This window comes from Petromyzon marinus (genome assembly GCF_048934315.1).
Source record: "Petromyzon marinus isolate PM22_M1 ecotype Great Lakes invasive population chromosome 70 unlocalized genomic scaffold, UKy_Petmar_22M1.pri1.0 chr70_unloc.2, whole genome shotgun sequence".
Classification (NCBI taxonomy): Eukaryota; Metazoa; Chordata; class Hyperoartia; order Petromyzontiformes; family Petromyzontidae; genus Petromyzon; species Petromyzon marinus.
In genome coordinates, this window is record NW_027422604.1 from 606,897 (window position 1) to 625,838 (window position 18,942).

The 18,942-nt window shown below is 55.8% G+C and overlaps 1 protein-coding gene and 1 long non-coding RNA gene across 2 annotated transcripts in view; one reads left to right on the top strand and one right to left on the bottom strand.

The window, feature by feature from the left end:
* The window catches only part of LOC116957163 (transmembrane 9 superfamily member 2-like), a 77,613-nt gene extending 66,537 nt beyond the window's left edge, over positions 1-11,076 (top strand). The window contains exons 16-17 of the mRNA XM_032979144.2: positions 3,109-3,280; positions 9,884-11,076. Coding sequence (XP_032835035.2) covers positions 3,109-3,280; positions 9,884-9,951 — 240 coding nt within the window. The 3' untranslated portion in view covers positions 9,952-11,076. The remainder of the gene's footprint in view (positions 1-3,108; positions 3,281-9,883) is intronic.
* Positions 1-18,942, bottom strand: part of LOC142908102 (uncharacterized) — a 228,097-nt gene that overhangs the window by 173,059 nt on the left and 36,096 nt on the right. The window lies entirely within an intron of this gene.

Consider the following 18,942-nt stretch of genomic DNA (forward strand, 5'->3'; position numbering starts at 1 on the left):
ACGGTGGTTGCCGTGGTATTGGAGGTGATGGTGGTTGCCGTGGTGATGGTGGTTGCCGTGGTGATGGTGGTGACAGTGGTTGTCGTGGTGTTGGAGGTGATGGTGGTTGCCGTGGTGTTGGAGGTGACGGTGGTTGCCGTGGTGATGGTGGTTGCCGTTGTGATGGTGGTGACAGTGGTTTGCCGTGGTGTTGGAGGTGATGGTGGTTGCCGTGGTGATGGTGGTTGCCGTGGTGATGGTGGTTGTCGTGGTGATGGTGGTGACGGTGGTTGCCGTGGTGTTGGATGTGGTGGTGGTGGTTGCTGTGGTGACGGTGGTTGCCGTGGGGTTGGAGGTGATGGTGGTTGCCGTGGTGTTGGAGGTGTTGGTGGTTGCCATGGTGATGGTGGTTGCCATGGTGTTGGTGGTGGTGGTTGCCGTGATGACGGTGGTTGCCGTGGTGTTGGAGGTGACGGTGGTTGCCGTGGTGATGGTGGTGATGGTGGTTGCCGTGGTGATGGAGGTGTTGGTGGTTGCCGTGGTGATGGTGGTTGCCGTGGTGAAGGAGGTGATGGTGGTTGCCGAGGTGGTGGTGGTTGCCGTTGTGTTGGAGGTGATGGTGGTGGTTGCCGTGGTGATGATGGTGATGGTGGTTGCCGCGTTGTTGGAGGTGATGGTGGTGGTTGCCATGGTGTTGGAGGTGATGGTGGTGGTTGCTGTGGTGACGGTGGTGATGGTGGTTGTCGTGGTGTTGGAGGTGATGGTGGTGGTTGCCATGGTGTTGGAGGTGATGGTGGTGGTTGCCGTGGTGACGGTGGTGATGGTGGTTGTCGTGGTGTTGGAGGTGATGGTGGTGGTTGCCGTGGTGACGGTTGTTGCCGTGGTGGCGGTGGTGATGGTGGTTGCCGTGGTGATGGTGGTTGCCGTGGTGATGGTGGTGGTTGCCGTGGTGATGGTGGTGATGGGGGTGTTTGCCGTGGTGACGGTTGTTGCCGTGGTGTTGAAGGTGATCGTGGTGGTTGCCGTGGTGACGGTGGTTGCCGTGGTGTTGGAGGTGATGGTGGTGGTTGCCGTGGTGACGGTGGTGATGGTGGTTGCCATGGTGATGGTGGTTGCCATGGTGATGGTGGTTGCCGTGGTGACGGTGGTGATGGTGGTTGCCGTGGTGATGGTGGTGGTTGCCGTGGTGACAGTTGTTGCCGTGGTGTTGGAGGTGATGGTGGTGGTTGCCGTGGTTATCGTGGTTGCCGTGGTGTTGAAGGTGATGGTGGTGGTTGCCGTGGTGACGGTGGTTGCCGCGGTGTTGGAGATGATGGTGGTTGCCGTGGTGATGGTGGTGATGGTGGTTGCCGTGGTGATGGTGTTGATGGTGGTTGTCGTGGTGTTGGTGGTGATGGTGGTTGTCGTGGTGTTGGAGGTGATGGTGGTGGTTGCCGTGGTGATGGTGGTTGCCGTGGTGACGGTGGTTGCCGCGGTGTTGGAGGTGATGGTGGTTGCCGTGGTGACGGTGGTGATGGTGGTTGCCGTGGTGATGGTGGTGGTTGCCGTGGAGACAGTTGTTGCCGTGGTGTTGGAGGTGATGGTGGTGGTTGCCATGGTGATGGTGGTTGCCGTGGTGTTGAAGGTGATGGTGGTGGTTGCCGTGGTTACGGTGGTTGCCGCAGTGTTGGAGGTGGTGGTGTTTGCCGTGGTGATGGTGGTGATGGTGGTTGCCGTGGTGATGGAGGTATTGGTGGTTGCCGTGGTGATGGTGGTTGCCGTGGTGATGGAGGTGATGGTGTTTGCCATGGTGTTGGAGGTGGTGGTGGTTGCCGTGGTGTTGGAGGTGATGGTGGTTGCCATGGTGTTGGAGGTGATGGTGGTGGTTGCCGTGGTGATGGTGGTGATGGTGGTTGTCGTGGTGTTGGTGGTTGTCGTGGTGTTGGTGGTGATGGTGGTTGTCGTGGTGTTGGAGGTGACGGTGGTTGCCGTGGTGATGGAGGTGACGGTGGTTGCCGTAGTGACGGTGGTGATGGTGGTTGCCGTGGTGATGGTGGTTTCCGTGGTGATGGTGGTGATGGTGGTGGTTGCCGTGGTGATGGTGGTTGCCGTGGTGTTGGAGGTGTTGGTGGTTGCCGTGGTGTTGGTGGTTGCCGTGGTGACCGTGGTTGCCGTGGTGTTGGAGGTGTTGGTGGTTGCCGTGGTGACAGTGGTTTCCGTTGTGTTGGAGGTGATGGTGGTTGCCGTGGTGTTGGTGGTTGCCGTGGTGACCGTGGTTGCCGTGGTGTTGGAGGTGTTAGTGGTTGCCGTGGTGACAGTGGTTGCCGTTGTGTTGGAGGTGATGGTGGTTGCCGTGGTGATGGAGGTGATGGTGGTGGTTGCCGTGGTGTTGGAGGTGATGGTGGTTGCCGTGGTGATGGTGGTTGCCGTGGTGATGGTGGTGGTTGCCGTGGTGTTGGAGGTGATGGTGGTGGTTGCCATGGTGATGGTGGTTGCCCGTGGTGTTGAAGGTGATGGTGGTGGTTGCCGTGGTGATGGTGGTTGCCGTGGTGTTGAAGGTGATGGTGGTGGTTGACGTGGTGACGGTGGTTGCCGTGGTGTTGGAGGTGATGGTGGTGGTTGCCGCGGTGTTGGAGGTGATGGTGGTGGTTGCCGTGGTGATGGTGGTTGCCGTGGTGATGGTGGTTGCCGTGGTGTTGGAGGTGATGGTGGTTGCCGTGGTGACGGTGGTTGCCGTGGTGTTGGAGGTGATGGTGGTGGTTGCCGTGGTGATGGTGGTGATGGTGGTTGCCGTGGTGATGGTGGTGGTGTGCCGTGGTGATGGTGGTTGCCGTGGTGTTGAAGGTGATGGTGGTGGTTGCCGTGGTGACGGTGGTTGCCGTGGTGATGGTGGTTGCCGTGGTGTTGGAGGTGATGGTGGTGGTTGCCGCGGTGTTAGAGGTGATGGTGGTGGTTGCCGTGGTGACGGTGGTTGCCGTGGTGTTGGAGGTGACGGTGGTGGTTGCGGTGGTGACGGTGGTTGCCGCGGTGTTGGAGGTGACGGTGGTGGTTGCCGTGGCGGTTGCCACAGCGGCGGCGATGGTGGCGGTGTCGCCGTGACCTCTGTAACCGCGGTTACCGTCGCCGCGGTTACGGTGTTTGCGTTGCCAGGACTACCACTGGTGGTGGCGAGGGTTCCTGACCAGCGGCTTCACGGCCGTGTACCTGATGGCGTACGCGGTGCACTACTTTATCACCAAGCTGGCCATCGAGGGGATAGCCAGCACCATCCTCTACTTTGGCTACACCCTCATCATGGTGCTCATCTTCTTCCTCTTCACCGGTGAGACACACACACACAGAGACACACACAGAGACACACACAGAGACACACACAGAGACACACACAGAGACACACACACACAGAGACACACACACACACAGAGACACACACAGAGAGAGAGTTTGGCAGGCCAGCACCATCCTCTACTTTGGCTACACCCTCATCATGGTGCTCATCTTCTTCCTCTTCACCGGTGAGACACACACACAGAGACACACACAGAGACACACACAGAGACACACACAGAGACACACACACACAGAGACACACACACACACAGAGACACACACAGAGAGAGAGTTTGGCAGGCCAGCACCATCCTCTACTTTGGCTACACCCTCATCATGGTGCTCATCTTCTTCCTCTTCACCGGTGAGACACACACACAGAGACACACACAGAGACACACACAGAGACACACACAGAGACACACACACACAGAGACACACACACACACAGAGACACACACAGAGAGAGAGTTTGGCAGGCCAGCACCATCCTCTACTTTGGCTACACCCTCATCATGGTGCTCATCTTCTTCCTCTTCACCGGTGAGACACAGACACACACAGAGAGACACACAGAGACACACACAGAGACACACATACAGAGAGACACACACATACAGAGAGACACACACAGACACACACACAGACACAGAGACACACACACAGAGACACACACAGAGAGAGAGTTTGGCAGGCCAGCACCATCCTCTACTTTGGCTACACCCTCATCATGGTGCTCATCTTCTTCCTCTTCACCGGTGAGACACACACACAGAGACACACACAGAGACACACACACAGACACACACACACAGAGAGACACACACACAGAGACAGAGACACACACACAGAGACACACAGAGAGAGAGTTTGGCAGGCCAGCACCATCCTCTACTTTGGGTACACCCTCATCATGGTGCTCATCTTCTTCCTCTTCACCGGTGAGACACACAGAGAGAGACACAGAGACACACACAGAGACACAGAGACACACACAGACACACACACAGAGACACACACACAGAGACACACACAGAGACACACACACAGAGAGACACACACAGAGAGACACACACACAGAGACAGAGACACACACACAGAGACACACAGAGAGAGAGTTTGGCAGGCCAGCACCATCCTCTACTTTGGCTACACCCTCATCATGGTGCTCATCTTCTTCCTCTTCACCGGTGAGACACAAAAGACAAAGATCCCCCGTATAGCCTTAACAGACTGTAGGGGCAAGTGCTGTTAGCGAGCACCTATGAAGGCCGGAACGGTACACGAGGGGGTGGGTGGCCAGCACCACGCCCGACCGCCTTTGTCTCCCTAGTGGCGATGTTTACACACCGCACCAGGTACTCATTTGAGGCTGAGTCGACCTAGGGGAGGCCCGGCACCGGTTCAGATAATCGTCACCGGTATTGGCCGTGAGCGGGAAACGAACCCGGGTCGCCAGGTTCATAGCGCAGCGCGCTAACCGCTACACTATCGCTCCCCACAGAGACACACACAGAGACACACACACACACAGAGACACACACACAGAGACACACACAGAGAGAGAGTTTGGCAGGCCAGCACCATCCTCTACTTTGGGTACACCCTCATCATGGTGCTCATCTTCTTCCTCTTCACCGGTGAGACACACACACAGAGACACACACACACACAGAGACACACAACAACAACAACAACAACAACCGCCATTCGCCACTAAGTGGCGGTGACGTCACCACGACGCTTGTGCCAGGCTATGTGCACCCTGAGGCCACGTGAAGTGTCGAACGCCCGCTGGCAGGAGGTCACGGGGCAGACCCAGGTGCCACGGGTCGACTGACTGAGATGACTGGCTGATGCACCACCTGTGCCCCCTACTGTGCCAACCTGCTGTGCTTTAGCCACCCGGCGCTCCGCTCGCTGTTGTGAGCGTCGCTCCTCCGCCCTCCGTTGTTGTTGGAGGGCGACTGCCTCCAACTGCCCAGTAGCATCCTTCACGAGCCTCCTCCACAGAGGCCGATCTTGACACCGCTGGTACCAGTCATCGGCAAGTCCACTCAGCTCCACGTCCTCCTGTACCACATCACTCCATCTCTTCTCTAGCCCGTGCCGCGCCCGCTTAGCCCCCTCAATCCGGCCAAACAAAAGCTGTTTCGGCATGCGGTGGCTGGGCATGCGGGCTACATGACCCAGCCATCGCAGCCTTGCCTGCCGGAGGAGCTCACCGATGGGACCCTGCCCAGATCTTTCAAGGATTTGTGAGCTCCTCACACAATCCAGTCTGGTTAAACCCAGGATGGATCGTAGGCAGGTCAGCCTAAATGTTTCTAACCGGCGAAGATGTTCCATTAGGGGGGTCCACGTTTCGCAAGCGTAGAGAAGGGAGGGAATGACCGTGGCCGAGAAGACCTGTAGCTTAGTGCGGAGTGACAGACCAGGTAGCTTCCACACAGCGTTACGCAACCGATGAAAAGATATTGCCGCTCGACTGATTCGGAGTGAGACCTCTGCTGTTAAACTGGAGCCAGTCATAAGCACACTGCCCAGGTATGGGAAACTCTCCACTCTCTCCACAACTGCCCCATCACCGATTGGGAGTTGTGGGGGTGGAGTGTCCGATGGTACAAAATGCCCAGGCAGGTGCTTAGTTTTGGTGGGGCTGATGGTAAGGCCCCACCTCTTAGTGGCACGCTCCAGTCTCAGCAGCAGCGTCTGCAACTCCTCCTCTGACTGAGCAGCTATTACCAAGTCATCAGCATACATAACGTGGTTGAGCAATAGGGAGCCATCCCTTGACCGCACCCGGGCATCGATTAGCCTCCCATTATATCTGTACCATATGGAGATTCCCCCGGTACAGCTATTGAAGGCTTCACGAACTACGTGGTCAAAATAGATGTTAAATAATGTGGGAGCCAGAGGACATCCCTGTCGCACCCCAAGGTGTACAGGGAATGGCTCTGACTCCCGGCCACGTAGTTTTACCCGGGCCCGCTCACCATCATGAAGGTCCTTAATGATCGTGAGCAGAGGGTCAGGTACTCCAAAAGCACGAAGAACGACCCAGAGCCCAGGCCTACTGATGGTATCATAGGCCTTGACCAGGTCAATAAAGCAGAGATGTAGGTCTTGTTGGAATTCCCTACACCTCTGCTGTAGCAGACGGACAGAAAATATGGCATCTGTGCAGGACCGCCCTTTCCTGAAACCGCATTGGGGCTCCGCAAGCCTCTCCTCAGCGTGCCTGGCAAGGCGATGCTGAATAATCCTTGCCAGGACCTTTCCCGGCACACTGAGGAGTGAGATGCCCCTGTAGTTGTTACAGTCTGTGCGGTCCCCCTTCTTAAAAAGGGGGACCACCAGGGCATCCTTCCAATCCTGCGGAACCCGTCCAGTGGTCCAGACTGTTGTTATGATGTCATATAGGGCAGTCTGTGCACAAACGCCACCCTCCCTCAGCATTTCGCTTGGGAGATCATCTCTGCCCGCTGCCTTTCCTGGTCTCAGACTCCGGATCGCCTTCAATACTTCCTCAGCAGATGGCACCTCAGCCAGCCACTCACAGGGGGTGACTTCATCCAATATTTGAGGCACCGCAGCCTCAGCAGGGTCATCCTCACTTTGTGCCACGATGTTTTCCTGGCTGTGGGATTTTCCCTCCCCCAGGACCTCACAGAAATGCTCAGCAAATCTGCGAACCTGTTCCTGGGGGTCGGAAATTGGATCACCGTTTTTTCCCCTAATGATGGTAATAGGTGTGGCGCTGCAGGTTACTTTTTTGATGGAGTTAAATAGCGATTTGTGATCACGGGCCACTGAGGCAGACTCCATCTCCTCAGCAACCCGCGACCACCACCCATCCTTGCAGCGCCTCACGGCTCTCCGAACCTCCGAGCGAAGGCTGCGGTAAGCCTCCTCATTCTCTGACGTGGGATTCTGTAGCCGATGACAGTGGGCCTGTCGCTTTTTCTCAACCATCCTGAACAACTCCTCTGTCATCCAGGGTGTCTGGGGAGGTCTGGACCGCGTACCCAAAGCAGCCATTGCAGCTGCATGAGTCACATTCCTAAACCTCGCCCATTTACCCTCGACATCAGGAGGAGTCGGGGACGATGCCAATCCCAGCCGCAAGCGATGATGAAATTCTCGCTTGCAACTTTCATCAGATAACTGAGACCAGGCCACTTTAGGTTGGAATGGGGTCCTGGGTGTACACCCACCACCGGAGTGGAAGAATGGCAGGCGCATCTTACAGATGACTAGTCGATGGTCAGAGGGCAGATCAGCTCCACGGTAGGTCCTGGTGTCAAGGACATGGGCTCGCATTCGCTGGTCCGTCACTATGTAGTCCAGCAGATGTTCTTGCTTGGACCCGGCATGCATCCATGATGTTGTGTGGATGCGCCGATGCCGGAACAGCGTGTTGGTAATTACAAGCCCATGGGCTGCACAAAAATCTAGCAGCCTCCTACCATTGTTATTGAGCTGATCTGGCCCATGCCCTCCAATCACTCCAGACCAGGTGCCAGTATCATGACCAACTCGGGCATTGAAGTCACCCAACATGATGACTCTATCCCGAGGGGCCACTTTAGCCAGCACCTGTGACAGGAGGTCATAGAAGGCATCTGACTCATCGGCTTTGCCTGCATCCCTCCACGGATGTTCATCTTCGGTGGGGGCATAAGTAACCACGACCACCATTCCTCGCCTCCGGTTGATGGGAAGGCGAGCCCAAAGTAGCCTGGGGCTTACAGCTTCCCACACCTCACCGCCACGCTCCCACGCCCCCTTCATTCTTTTGTTCAAAAGAAGACCCACACCCTGTTGTTTGGCAGTCTGCTGCCCCGAGTAGAGGACTGTCCACCCCTCATGGTGGCAGGAGCCAGAGCCGGTCCACCGGACCTCCTGAATGCCGCATAGATCCAGGCGGTACCGGTCCAGCTCCCGACAGAGGAGTGGCAGCCTCTCCTCTGCAGTGAGCGTTCGAACATTCCACGTGGCCACCCGTAGTGGCTTTTCGTTGTTTCTGGAGTAGCCCCGAGGGTAGGTATTCAATCTCCTGGCTCCGCCAATTGGGGTTTGGCCAGGAGACGTCATAGACGCCTGGCCCCCCGGGTCCTCCGGCACAAGCTTAGTTGTTACATATTTCACTTTAATTCGTGGTTTTGTGGTAATTAATTGAAGGTGGAGGGGTTACCAGCCCCTCGCACCCGTCCAGAGCCCCCGTTTAGCCCCTGTGGTGGACACATATGCCATGAGGGGAGGAGCCAATCAAAATTGGAACTCCCCCCACAGCACTGTCCACGACAGAGTTGCCCGTCCGGCACCGCGAGGAGGTAGGGGGTTGTTTTGCCGGACACACACACAGACACACACACACACACAGAGACACACAGAGAGAGACACACACAGAGAGAGACACAGAGACACAGAGAGAGGTGTTAATGTGTGGTTGTTGTGTTAATGTGTGGTTGTTGTGGTGGTTGTGTTAATGTGTGGTTGTTGTGGTGGTTGTGTTAATGTGTGGTTGTTGTGGTTGTTGTGTTAATGTGTGGTTTTTGTGTTAATGTGTGGTGGTTGTGTTAATGTGTGGTTGTGGTGGTTGTGTTAATGTGTGGTTGTTGTGTTAATGTGTGGTGGTGGGTGTGTTAATGTGTGGTTGTTGTGGTGGTTGTGTTACTGTGTGGTTGTTGTGGTGGTCGTGTTAATGTGTGGTTGTGGTGGTTGTGGTGGTTGTGTTAATGTGTGGTTGTTGTGGTTGTTGTGTTAATGTGTTGTGGTGGTTGTGTTAATGTGTGGTTGTTGTGTTAATGTGTGGTTGTTGTGTTAATGTGTGGTGGTTGTGTTAATGTGTGGTTGTGGTGGTTGTGTTAATGTGTGGTTGTTGTGTTAATGTGTGGTGGTGGGTGTGTTAATGTGTGGTTGTTGTGGTGGTTGTGTTACTGTGTGGTTGTTGTGGTGGTCGTGTTAATGTGTGGTTGTTGTGGTTGTTGTGTTAATGTGTTGTGGTGGTTGTGTTAATGTGTGGTTGTTGTGGTGGTTTGTTGTGGTGGTTGTGTTAATGTGTGGTTGTTGTGGTGGTTGTGTTACTGTGTGGTTGTTGTGGTGGTCGTGTTAATGTGTGGTTGTGGTGGTTGTGTTAATGTGTGGTTGTTGTGGTTGTGTTAATGTGTTGTGGTGGTTGTGTTAATGTTTGGTTGTTGTGGTGGTTTGTTGTGGTGGTTGTGTTAATGTGTGGTTGTTGTGGTGGTTGTTGTGGTGGTTGTGTTAATGTGGTTGTTGTGTTAATGTGTGGTTGTTGTGGTTGTTGTGTTAATGTGTTGTGGTGGTTGTGTTAATGTGTTGTGGTGGTTGTGTTAATGTGGTTGTTGTGGTGGTTGTTGTGGTGGTTGTGTTAATGTGGTTGTTGTGTTAATGTGTGGTTGTTGTGGTTGTTGTGTTAATGTGTTGTGGTGGTTGTGTTAATGTGGTTGTTGTGGTTGTTGTGTTAATGTGTGGTTGTTGTGGTTGTGTTAATGTGGTTGTTGTGGTTGTGTTAATGTGTTGTGGTGGTTGTGTTAATGTGGTTGTTGTGGTTGTTGTGGTGGTGCAGGCACCATTGGCTTCTTTGCCTGCTTCTGGTTCGTCACCAAGATCTACGGCGTCGTGAAAGTCGATTGAGGAGAGAACGGCACTCACGCACGCACACACACACACACGCAGACGCACACACACGCACACACGCACGCGTACGCACACGCACACACGCATGCACACACACACGCACACACGCATGCACACACACGCACGTGCACGCACGCGTACGCACACACACACACGCATGCACACACACGCACGTGCACGCACGCACACAGACGCACACTAATGGCGCGTCGTGCTGGGGTGTAAGTACGTGCTGGGTGTAAGTACGTGCTGGGGTGTAAGTACGTGCTGGGTGTAAGTACGTGCTGGGGTGTAAGTACGTGCTGGGTGTAAGTACGTGCTGGGGTGTAAGTACGTGCTGGGTGTAAGTACGTGCTGGGGTGTAAGTACGTGCTGGGTGTAAGTACGTGCTGGGTGTAAGTACGTGCTGGGTGTAAGTACGTGCTGGGTGTAAGTACGTGCTGGGGTGTAAGTACGTGCTGGGTGTAAGTACGTGCTGGGTGTAAGTACGTGCTGGGTGTAAGTACGTGCTGGGGTGTAAATACGTTATCACCGCCACCACCGCCACCACCACCGCTATCACCGTCACCACCACCGCCGTCACCACCACCGCCGTCACCACCACCGCCACCACCACCGCCGTCACCACCACCACGGCTATCACCGTCACCACCACAGCTATCACCATCACCACCACCGCTATCACCGTCACCACCACCGCTATCACCCCACCGCTATCACCGTCACCACCACCACCGCTATCACCGTCACCACCACCGCCATCACTATCACCGCCACCACCACCGCCATCACCGCCACCACCACCGCCATCACCGTCACCACCACCGCTATCACCGCCACCACCACCGCTATCACCGCCACCGCCATCACCGTCACCACCACCGCTATCACCGCCACCACCACCACCGCTATCACCACCGCCACCACCGCCATCACCGTCACCACCACCGCCATCACCGTCATCACCACCGCTATCACCGCCACCACCACCGCTATCACCACCGCCACCACCACCACCGCTATCACCAAGTGTCAGCACCCCTAGGTCGCCTCGGCCTCAAATAACCATCATCCGGTGTTGTGGTTTGTGTTAAACATCGCCACTGGCGGGGGGGAGACAAAGGCGGCCGGGCGTCGCACTGTCCACCAACCCCCTCCCTCGTCCACCGCCACGGTGCCGGCAGTCTTAGCAGGTGCTGCTCGCTCACGGCACTTGCCCCAACAGTCTGTTGCAGGCTACGCGGGGGACCTTTGTGTGTGTGATTGTGTGAGTGTGCGATTGTGTGATTGTGTGTGTGATTGTGTGTGTGATTGTGTGTGTGATTGTGTGTGTGATTTTGTGTGTGATTGTGTGATTGTGTGTGATTGTGTGATTGTGTGTGAGTGTGTGTGTGATTGTGAGTGTGTGATTGTGTGAGATTGTGTGTGTTTGTGTGTGTGTGATTGTGTGATTGTGTGTGTGTGTGATTGTGTGAGATTATGTGTGTTTGTGTGAGATTGTGTGTGTTTGTGTGTGTGTGATTGTGTGTGTGTGATTGTGTGTGACTATGAAATACAATATGTCGGTGTGTGTGGGTGTGTTTGTGAGTTACAGATGGTGATGGTGGTGATACAGGGGGTGATACAGGTGATAGAGATGATGATGATGGTGATACAGGTGATAGAGATGATGATAGTGGTGGTGATACAGGTGATACAGGTGATAGAGATGGTGGTGGTGATACAGGTGATACAGGTGATACAGGTGATACAGGTGATAGAGATGATGATACAGGTGATAGAGATGATGATGATGATGATACAGGTGATAGAGATGATGATGCTGATACAGGTGATAGAGATGATGATACAGGTGATAGAGATGATGATGATGGTGGTGATACAGGTGATAGAGATGGTGGTGGTGATACAGGTGATAGAGATGGTGGTGGTGATACAGGTGATAGAGATGATGATGATGATGGTGGTGATACAGGTGATAGAGATGGTGGTGGTGATACAGGTGATAGAGATGATGATGATACAGGTGATACAGGTGATAGAGATGATGATTATGGTGGTGATACAGGTGATAGAGATGATGATACAGGTGATACAGGTGATAGAGATGATGATTATGGTGGTGATACAGGTGATACAGGTGATAGAGATGGTGGTGGTGATACAGGTGATACAGGTGATACAGGTGATAGAGATGGTGGTGGTGATACAGGTGATAGAGATGATGATGATGGTGGGAATGAACAGGAGCTGTGCTTGCTCGGCTTGGCTGTCACCTCTGCATGGGACGGGTTGTGTCGCTGTGTTACCAGCCCAATGATTTTTATTTATTTGTACACAGTCGACACCCTACAGGCTACACGCTACAGACCACACAACACGCTACATGCTATACACAACACGCTACATGCTATACACAACTCGCTACATGCTATACACAACACGCTACATGCTATACACAACACGCTACATGCTATACACAACACGCTACATGCTATACACAACACGCTACATGCTATACACAACACGCTACATGCTATACACGACGACACGCATGTGCGTGTGCGAGTCGCTTGAGATCTCTACATTACACACACTCACGTCCTCGGGGTGCTGTTCTCTCTGGTATGCATTGTCGATTAATGTCATGATTGTTATTGTTGTTGTTATCGCGTGGCCGCGAGTCTGTTACCACCGCCTCTTGGACGAGGTGGGGTGGGCACCAGCGGTGTGGTGTGCCGCTGCTTTGCCGAGGGCTGGCGGTGTGCACGGGACATCGGTTGCTGTTCCGTCCGTGCGTGCCACACCACCACCACCACACCACCACCACAACGCCACCACCACAACGCCACCACCACCACAACGCCACCACCACAACGCCACCACCACCACCACACCACCACCACCACAACGCCACCACCACAACGCCACCACCACCATCACAACGCCACCACCACCATCACAACGCCACCACCACCATCACAACGCCACCATCACCATCACAACGCCACCATCACCATCACAACGCCACCACCACCATCACAACGCCACCACCACCACCACAACACCACCACCACAACGCCACCACCACAACGCCGCCACCACCACCACAACGCCGCCACCACCACAACGCCGCCACCACCACCACAACGCCACAACGCCACCACCACAACGTCGCCACCACCACAACGCCACCACCACCATCACAACGCCACCACCACAACGCCGCCGGGGAGACGATGATGTCAGGTGCGGTGTCAGAGGCACCGCGCCCCTGCCGTGCGCGTGCCGTTGTGGCTGCTGCTGCTGCCCCTGCTGCTGCTGCTACTACTGCTGTTGCTGCTGCTGCCACTGCTGCTGCTGCCCCTGCTGCTACTACTGCTGTTGCTGCTGCCACTGCTGCTGCTGCCCCTGCTGCTGCTGCTACTGCTACTACTGCTGTTGCTGCTGCTGCCACCGCTGCTGCTGCTGCTGCCCCTGCTGCTGGGGCTGCTGCTGCCCCTGCTGCTGCTGCTGCCCCTGCTGCTGCTGTTCCTGCTGCTGCTGCCCCTGCTGCTGCTCCTGCTGTTGCTCTTGCTGCTACTCCTGCTACTGCTGTTGCTGCTGCTGCTGCCCCTGCTGCTGCTGCCCCTGCTGCTGCTGCCCCTGCTGCTACCCCTGCTGCTGCTGCTGCTACCCCTGCTGCTGCTGCTGCTGCTCCTGCTGCTGCTGTTGCTGCTACTCCTGCTACTGCTGTTGCTGACAGCCTTTGCCCCCCCTCCTACAGTCTGCGCGCGGGGATCTTTGTGTGTAGGTGCTGCTACTCGCTACTGACAGCACTTTGCTTCAGTGTATAACAGCGCAGTGTGTAGCGTAGGGCATAATAGCGCAGCGTGTAGTAGCGTAGCGTATAATAGCGTAGTGTATAGTGTAGTGTACGCTATTATACACTACGCTATTCTACACTACGCTACTATACACTACACTATTTTACACTACGCTATGATACACTACGCTACTGTACACTACACTATACACTACGCCCCAAGGGGGCATGGGGCGGAGGCCCAGAACCGGTTCAGATAAATATCCGCGAGCGGGAATCAAACGCGGGCCGCCGGGTTCGTAGGCGCTAACCGCTGCACCGCCACTCCCCACACCATCACCACCATCATCACTACCATCACCACCATCATCATCACCACCACCATCATCACCACCATCACCACTACCATCACTACCATCACCACCACACCATCACCACCATCATCACCACCATCACCACTACCATCACTACCATCACCACCATCACCACCATCATCACCACCATCACCACTACCACCACTACCATCACCACCATCATCACTACCATCACTACCATCACCATCATCAACAGCATCACCACCATCACCACCACACCATCACTACCATCATCACCACTACCATCACCACCACTACCACAACTACCATCATCACCACCATCGCCACCATCACCACCATCATCACCACCACCACCATCATCACCACCACCATCACTACCACCATCACCACTACCATCACCACCACCATCACCACTACCATCATCACCACCATCACTACCATCATCACCACCACCATCACTACCATCACCACCATCACTACCATCACCACCATCACTATCATCACCACCACCATCATCACCACCACACACTCGGCATGGGTTGTGCCGTGCGAGCGGGCCTCATCACAGCACGTGGATCCCCCCCCCCAAACCCCCCTTTACCCAACCCACCCAGCGCAGTGTGTGAGCTACGCGGGTCACCTTTGTCTTTGGATCGCCCCCCGCCCGCCCCTCCGTCCTCCCCCCCCCCCCCCCCCCCCCCGTGGCGTTTCCTGAGAATAAATTTTCGAGTTTTTGGGGTTTCAAGAGGGGGCTCCGTGGATCTCCATTGCAAGCCGCGTGGGCGAGCGGTGTGCGTGGTGGAGATTCAGCTGTGGGAGAAAGGGGTGGGTGGGTGGGTGAGTGAGTGGGTGGGTGAGTGGTTGGGTGGGTGAGTGAGTGGGTGGGTGAGTGAGTGGGTGGGTGGGTGGGTGAGTGGATGGGTGGGTGGGTGAGTGGGTGGGTGGGTGAGTGGGTGAGTGGGTGGGTGGGTGAGTGAGTGGGTGGGTGGATGGGTGGGTGAGTGGGTGGGTGGGTGAGTGGGTGGGTGGTTGAGTGAGTGGGTGGATGGGTGGGTGAGTGAGTGGGTGGATGGGTGGGTGAGTGAGTGGGTGGGTGGGTGAGTGAGTGGGTGGCTGAGTGGGTGAGTGGGTGGCTGAGTGGCTGAGTGGGTGGCTGAGTGGGTGGGTGGGTGGCTGAGTGGGTGGGTGGGTGGGTGGCTGAGTGGGTGGGTGGGTGAGTGGGTGGGTGGCTGAGTGGGTGGGTGGCTGAGTGGGTGGATGGCTGATTGGGTGGGTGGCTGAGTGGGTGGGTGGCTGGGTGGGTGGCTGAGTGGGTGGCTGAGTGGGTGGGTGGGTGAGTGAGAAGTGAGTGAGTGGGTGACTGAGAAGTGAGTGAGTGGCTAGGTGAGAAGTGAGTGAGTGGCTGGGTGAGTGGATGGGTGGGTGGGTTAGATGGGTGGGTGAGTGGGTGGGTGGGTGGCACGGGCTAGAGAAGAGATGGAGTGATGTGGTACAGGAGGACGTGGAGCTGAGTGGAATTGCCGATGACCGGTACCAGCGGTGTCAAGATCGGCCTCTGTGGAGGAGGCTCGTGAAGGACGCTACTGGGCAGTTGGAGGCAGTCGCCCTCCAACAACAACGGAGGGCGGAGGAGCGACGCTCACAACAACGAGCGGAGCGCCGGGTGGCTAAAGCACAGCAGGTTGGCACAGTAGGGGGCACAGGTGGTGCATCAGCCAAAGTCGACCTGTGGCACCTGCTGGGTCTGTACCGTGACCTGTCAGCGAGCCTTCGACACTTCACGTTGCCTCAACGTGTACCTAGCCTGGCACAGGCGCCGCAGTGACGTCGCTGACACTTGTGTTCATGAGGAGAGGAATGGCTCCTCCACACACTGGGACCAGTCCACCGTGGTACCGGTCCAGCTCACGACAGAGCAACGGCAGCCTCTCCTCCAGACACACACTCACAGACACGCACACACAGACACAACAACAACAACCGCCATTCGCCACTAAGTGGCGGTGACGTCACCACGACGCTTGTGCCAGGCTATGTGCACCCTGAGGCCACGTGAAGTGTCGAACGCCCCCCTGGCAGGAGGTCACAGGGCAGACCCAGGTGCCACGGGTCGACTGACTGAGATGACTGGCTGATGCACCACCTGTGCCCCCTACTGTGCCAACCTGCTGTGCTTTAGCCACCCGGCGCTCCGCTCGTTGTGAGCGTCGCTCCTCCGCCCTCCGTTGTTGTTGGAGGGCGACTACCTCCAACTGCCCAGTAGCGTCCTTCACGAGCCTCCTCCACAGAGGCCGATCTTGACACCGCTGGTACCAGTCATCGGCAAGTCCACTCAGCTCCACGTCCTCCTGTACCACATCACTCCATCTCTTCTCTAGCCCGTGCCGCGCCCGTTTAGCCCACTCGATCCGGCCGAACAAAAGCTGTTTCGGCATGCGGTGGCTGGGCATGCGGGCTACATGGCCCAGCCATCGCAGCCTTGCCCGCCGGAGGAGCTCACCGATGGGACCTTGCCCAGATCTTTCAAGGATTTGTGAGCTCCTCACACAATCCAGTCTGGTTAAACCCAGGATGGATCGTAGGCAGGCCAGCCTAAATGTTTCTAACCGGCGAAGATGTTCCATTAGGGGGGTCCACGTTTCGCAAGGGAGGGAATGACCGTGGCCGAGAAGACCTGAAGCTTAGTGCGGAGCGACAGACCAGGCAGCTTCCACACAGCGTTACACAACCGATGAAAAGATATTGCCGCTCGACTGATTCGGAGTGAGACCTCTGCTGTTAAGCCAGAGCTGGTCATGAGCACACTGCCCAGGTATGGGAACTCTCCACTCCGCAACTGCCCCATCACCGATTTGGAGTTGTGGGGGTGGAATGTCCGATGGTACAAAATACCCAGGCAGGTGCTTAGTTTTGGTGGGGCTGATGGTAAGGCCCCATCTCTAAGTGGCATGCTCCAGTCTAAGCAGCAGCGTCTCCAATTCCTCCTCTGAATGAGCAGCTATTACCAAATCATCGGCATACATAACGTGGTTGAGCAATAGGGAGCCATCCCTTGACCGCACCCGGGCATCGATCAGCCTCCCATTGTATCTGTACCAAATGGAAATTCCCCCGGTAGAGCTATTGAAAGCTTCACGAACTAAGTGGTCAAAATAGATGTTAAATAATGTGGGAGCCAGAGGACATCCCTGTCGCACCCCAAAGTGAACAGGGAATGGCTCTGACTCCCGGCCACGTAGTTTTACCCGGGCCCGCTCACCATCATGAAGGGCCTTAATGATCGTGAGCAGAGGGTCAGGGACTCCGAAAGCACGAAGAACAACCCAGAGCCCAGGTCTACTGATGGTATCATAGGCCTTGACCAGGTCAATAAAGCAGAGATGTAGGTCTTGTAGGAATTCCCTACACCTCTGCTGTAGCAGACGGACAGAAAATATGGCATCTGTGCAGGACCGCCCTGGTCTGAAACCGCATTGGGGCTCTGCAAGCCTCTCCTCAGCGTGCCTGGCAAGGCGATGCTGAATAATCCTTGCCAGGACCTTTCCCGGCACACTGAGGAGTAAGATGCCCCTGTAGTTGTTACAGTCTGTGCGGTCCCCCTTCTTAAAGAGGGGGACCACCAGGGCATCCTTCCAATCTTGCGGAACCCGTCCAGTGGCCCAGACTGCTATGATGTGATGTTGGGTACACACACACACAGACACACAACAACCGCCATTCGCCACTAAGTGGCGGTGACGTCACCACGACGCTTGTGCCAGGCTATGTGCACCTTGAGGCCACGTGAAGTGTCGAACGCCCGCGGGCAGGAGGTCACGGGGCAGACCCAGGTGCCACGGATCGACTGACTGAGATGACTGGCTGATGCACCACCTGTGCCCCCTACTGTGCCAACCTGCTGTGCTTTAGCCACCCGGCGCTCCGCTCGTTGTTGTGAGCGTCGCTCCTCCGCCCTCCGTTGTTGTTGGAGGGCGACTGCCTCCAACTGCCCAGTAGCGTCCTTCACGAGCCTCCTCCACAGAGGCCGATCTTGACACCGCTGGTACCAGTCATCGGCAAGTCCACAGACACACACACACAGACACACACACGAGGACCAGCCCACCGGAACCTTTATTACAGACACGCGAATGCTCCTCGCAAGAAGGGTTCTCAAATCAACGAGCTGCAGTTTCCACGACGCCCCGAGGTCTTTCAGTCGCCGTTGGGGGCCACTCGGCCCTCGAGAAGTCTCAGAACCACGACGCAGGGTCCGCTCGTCCCAACTCGTCGTCTGTCGTCCCAATCACCGGGCCTGTCACCTCGTCACCTTGAGGAGGAGAGCGTTCGGGCGAGCCGCTGTGACATTTGCATCAAAGCTCATCACACGCGTGGCGAGGTGAGGAAGCGGCGCTGCCTCGCTGATGGTTTAAACGTGAATCGGAGGTCCCAGTGGCTGCAGCAACCATCGTCATCATCAGCAATCATCAGCCATCATCATCAGCAGCCATCATCATCAGCAATCATCAGCCATCAGCAGCCATCATCAGCAATCATCAGCCATCATCATCAGCCATCAGCAGCAGCCATCATCAGCAGCCATCATCAGCAATCATTCATCATCATCAGCCATCATCATCCATCATCAGCAGCCATCATCAGCAGCCATCATCATCAGCAGCCATCATCAGCAATCATCAGCCATCATCATCCATCATCAGCAGCCATCATCATCAGCAGCCATCAATCAGCAATCATCAGCCATCATCATCAGCAGCCATCAGCAATCATCATCAGCAATCATCATCCGCAGCAGTCATCATCATCAGCGGTCATCATTTGAAGAGGAGGGGGGGTGGGAGGAATACC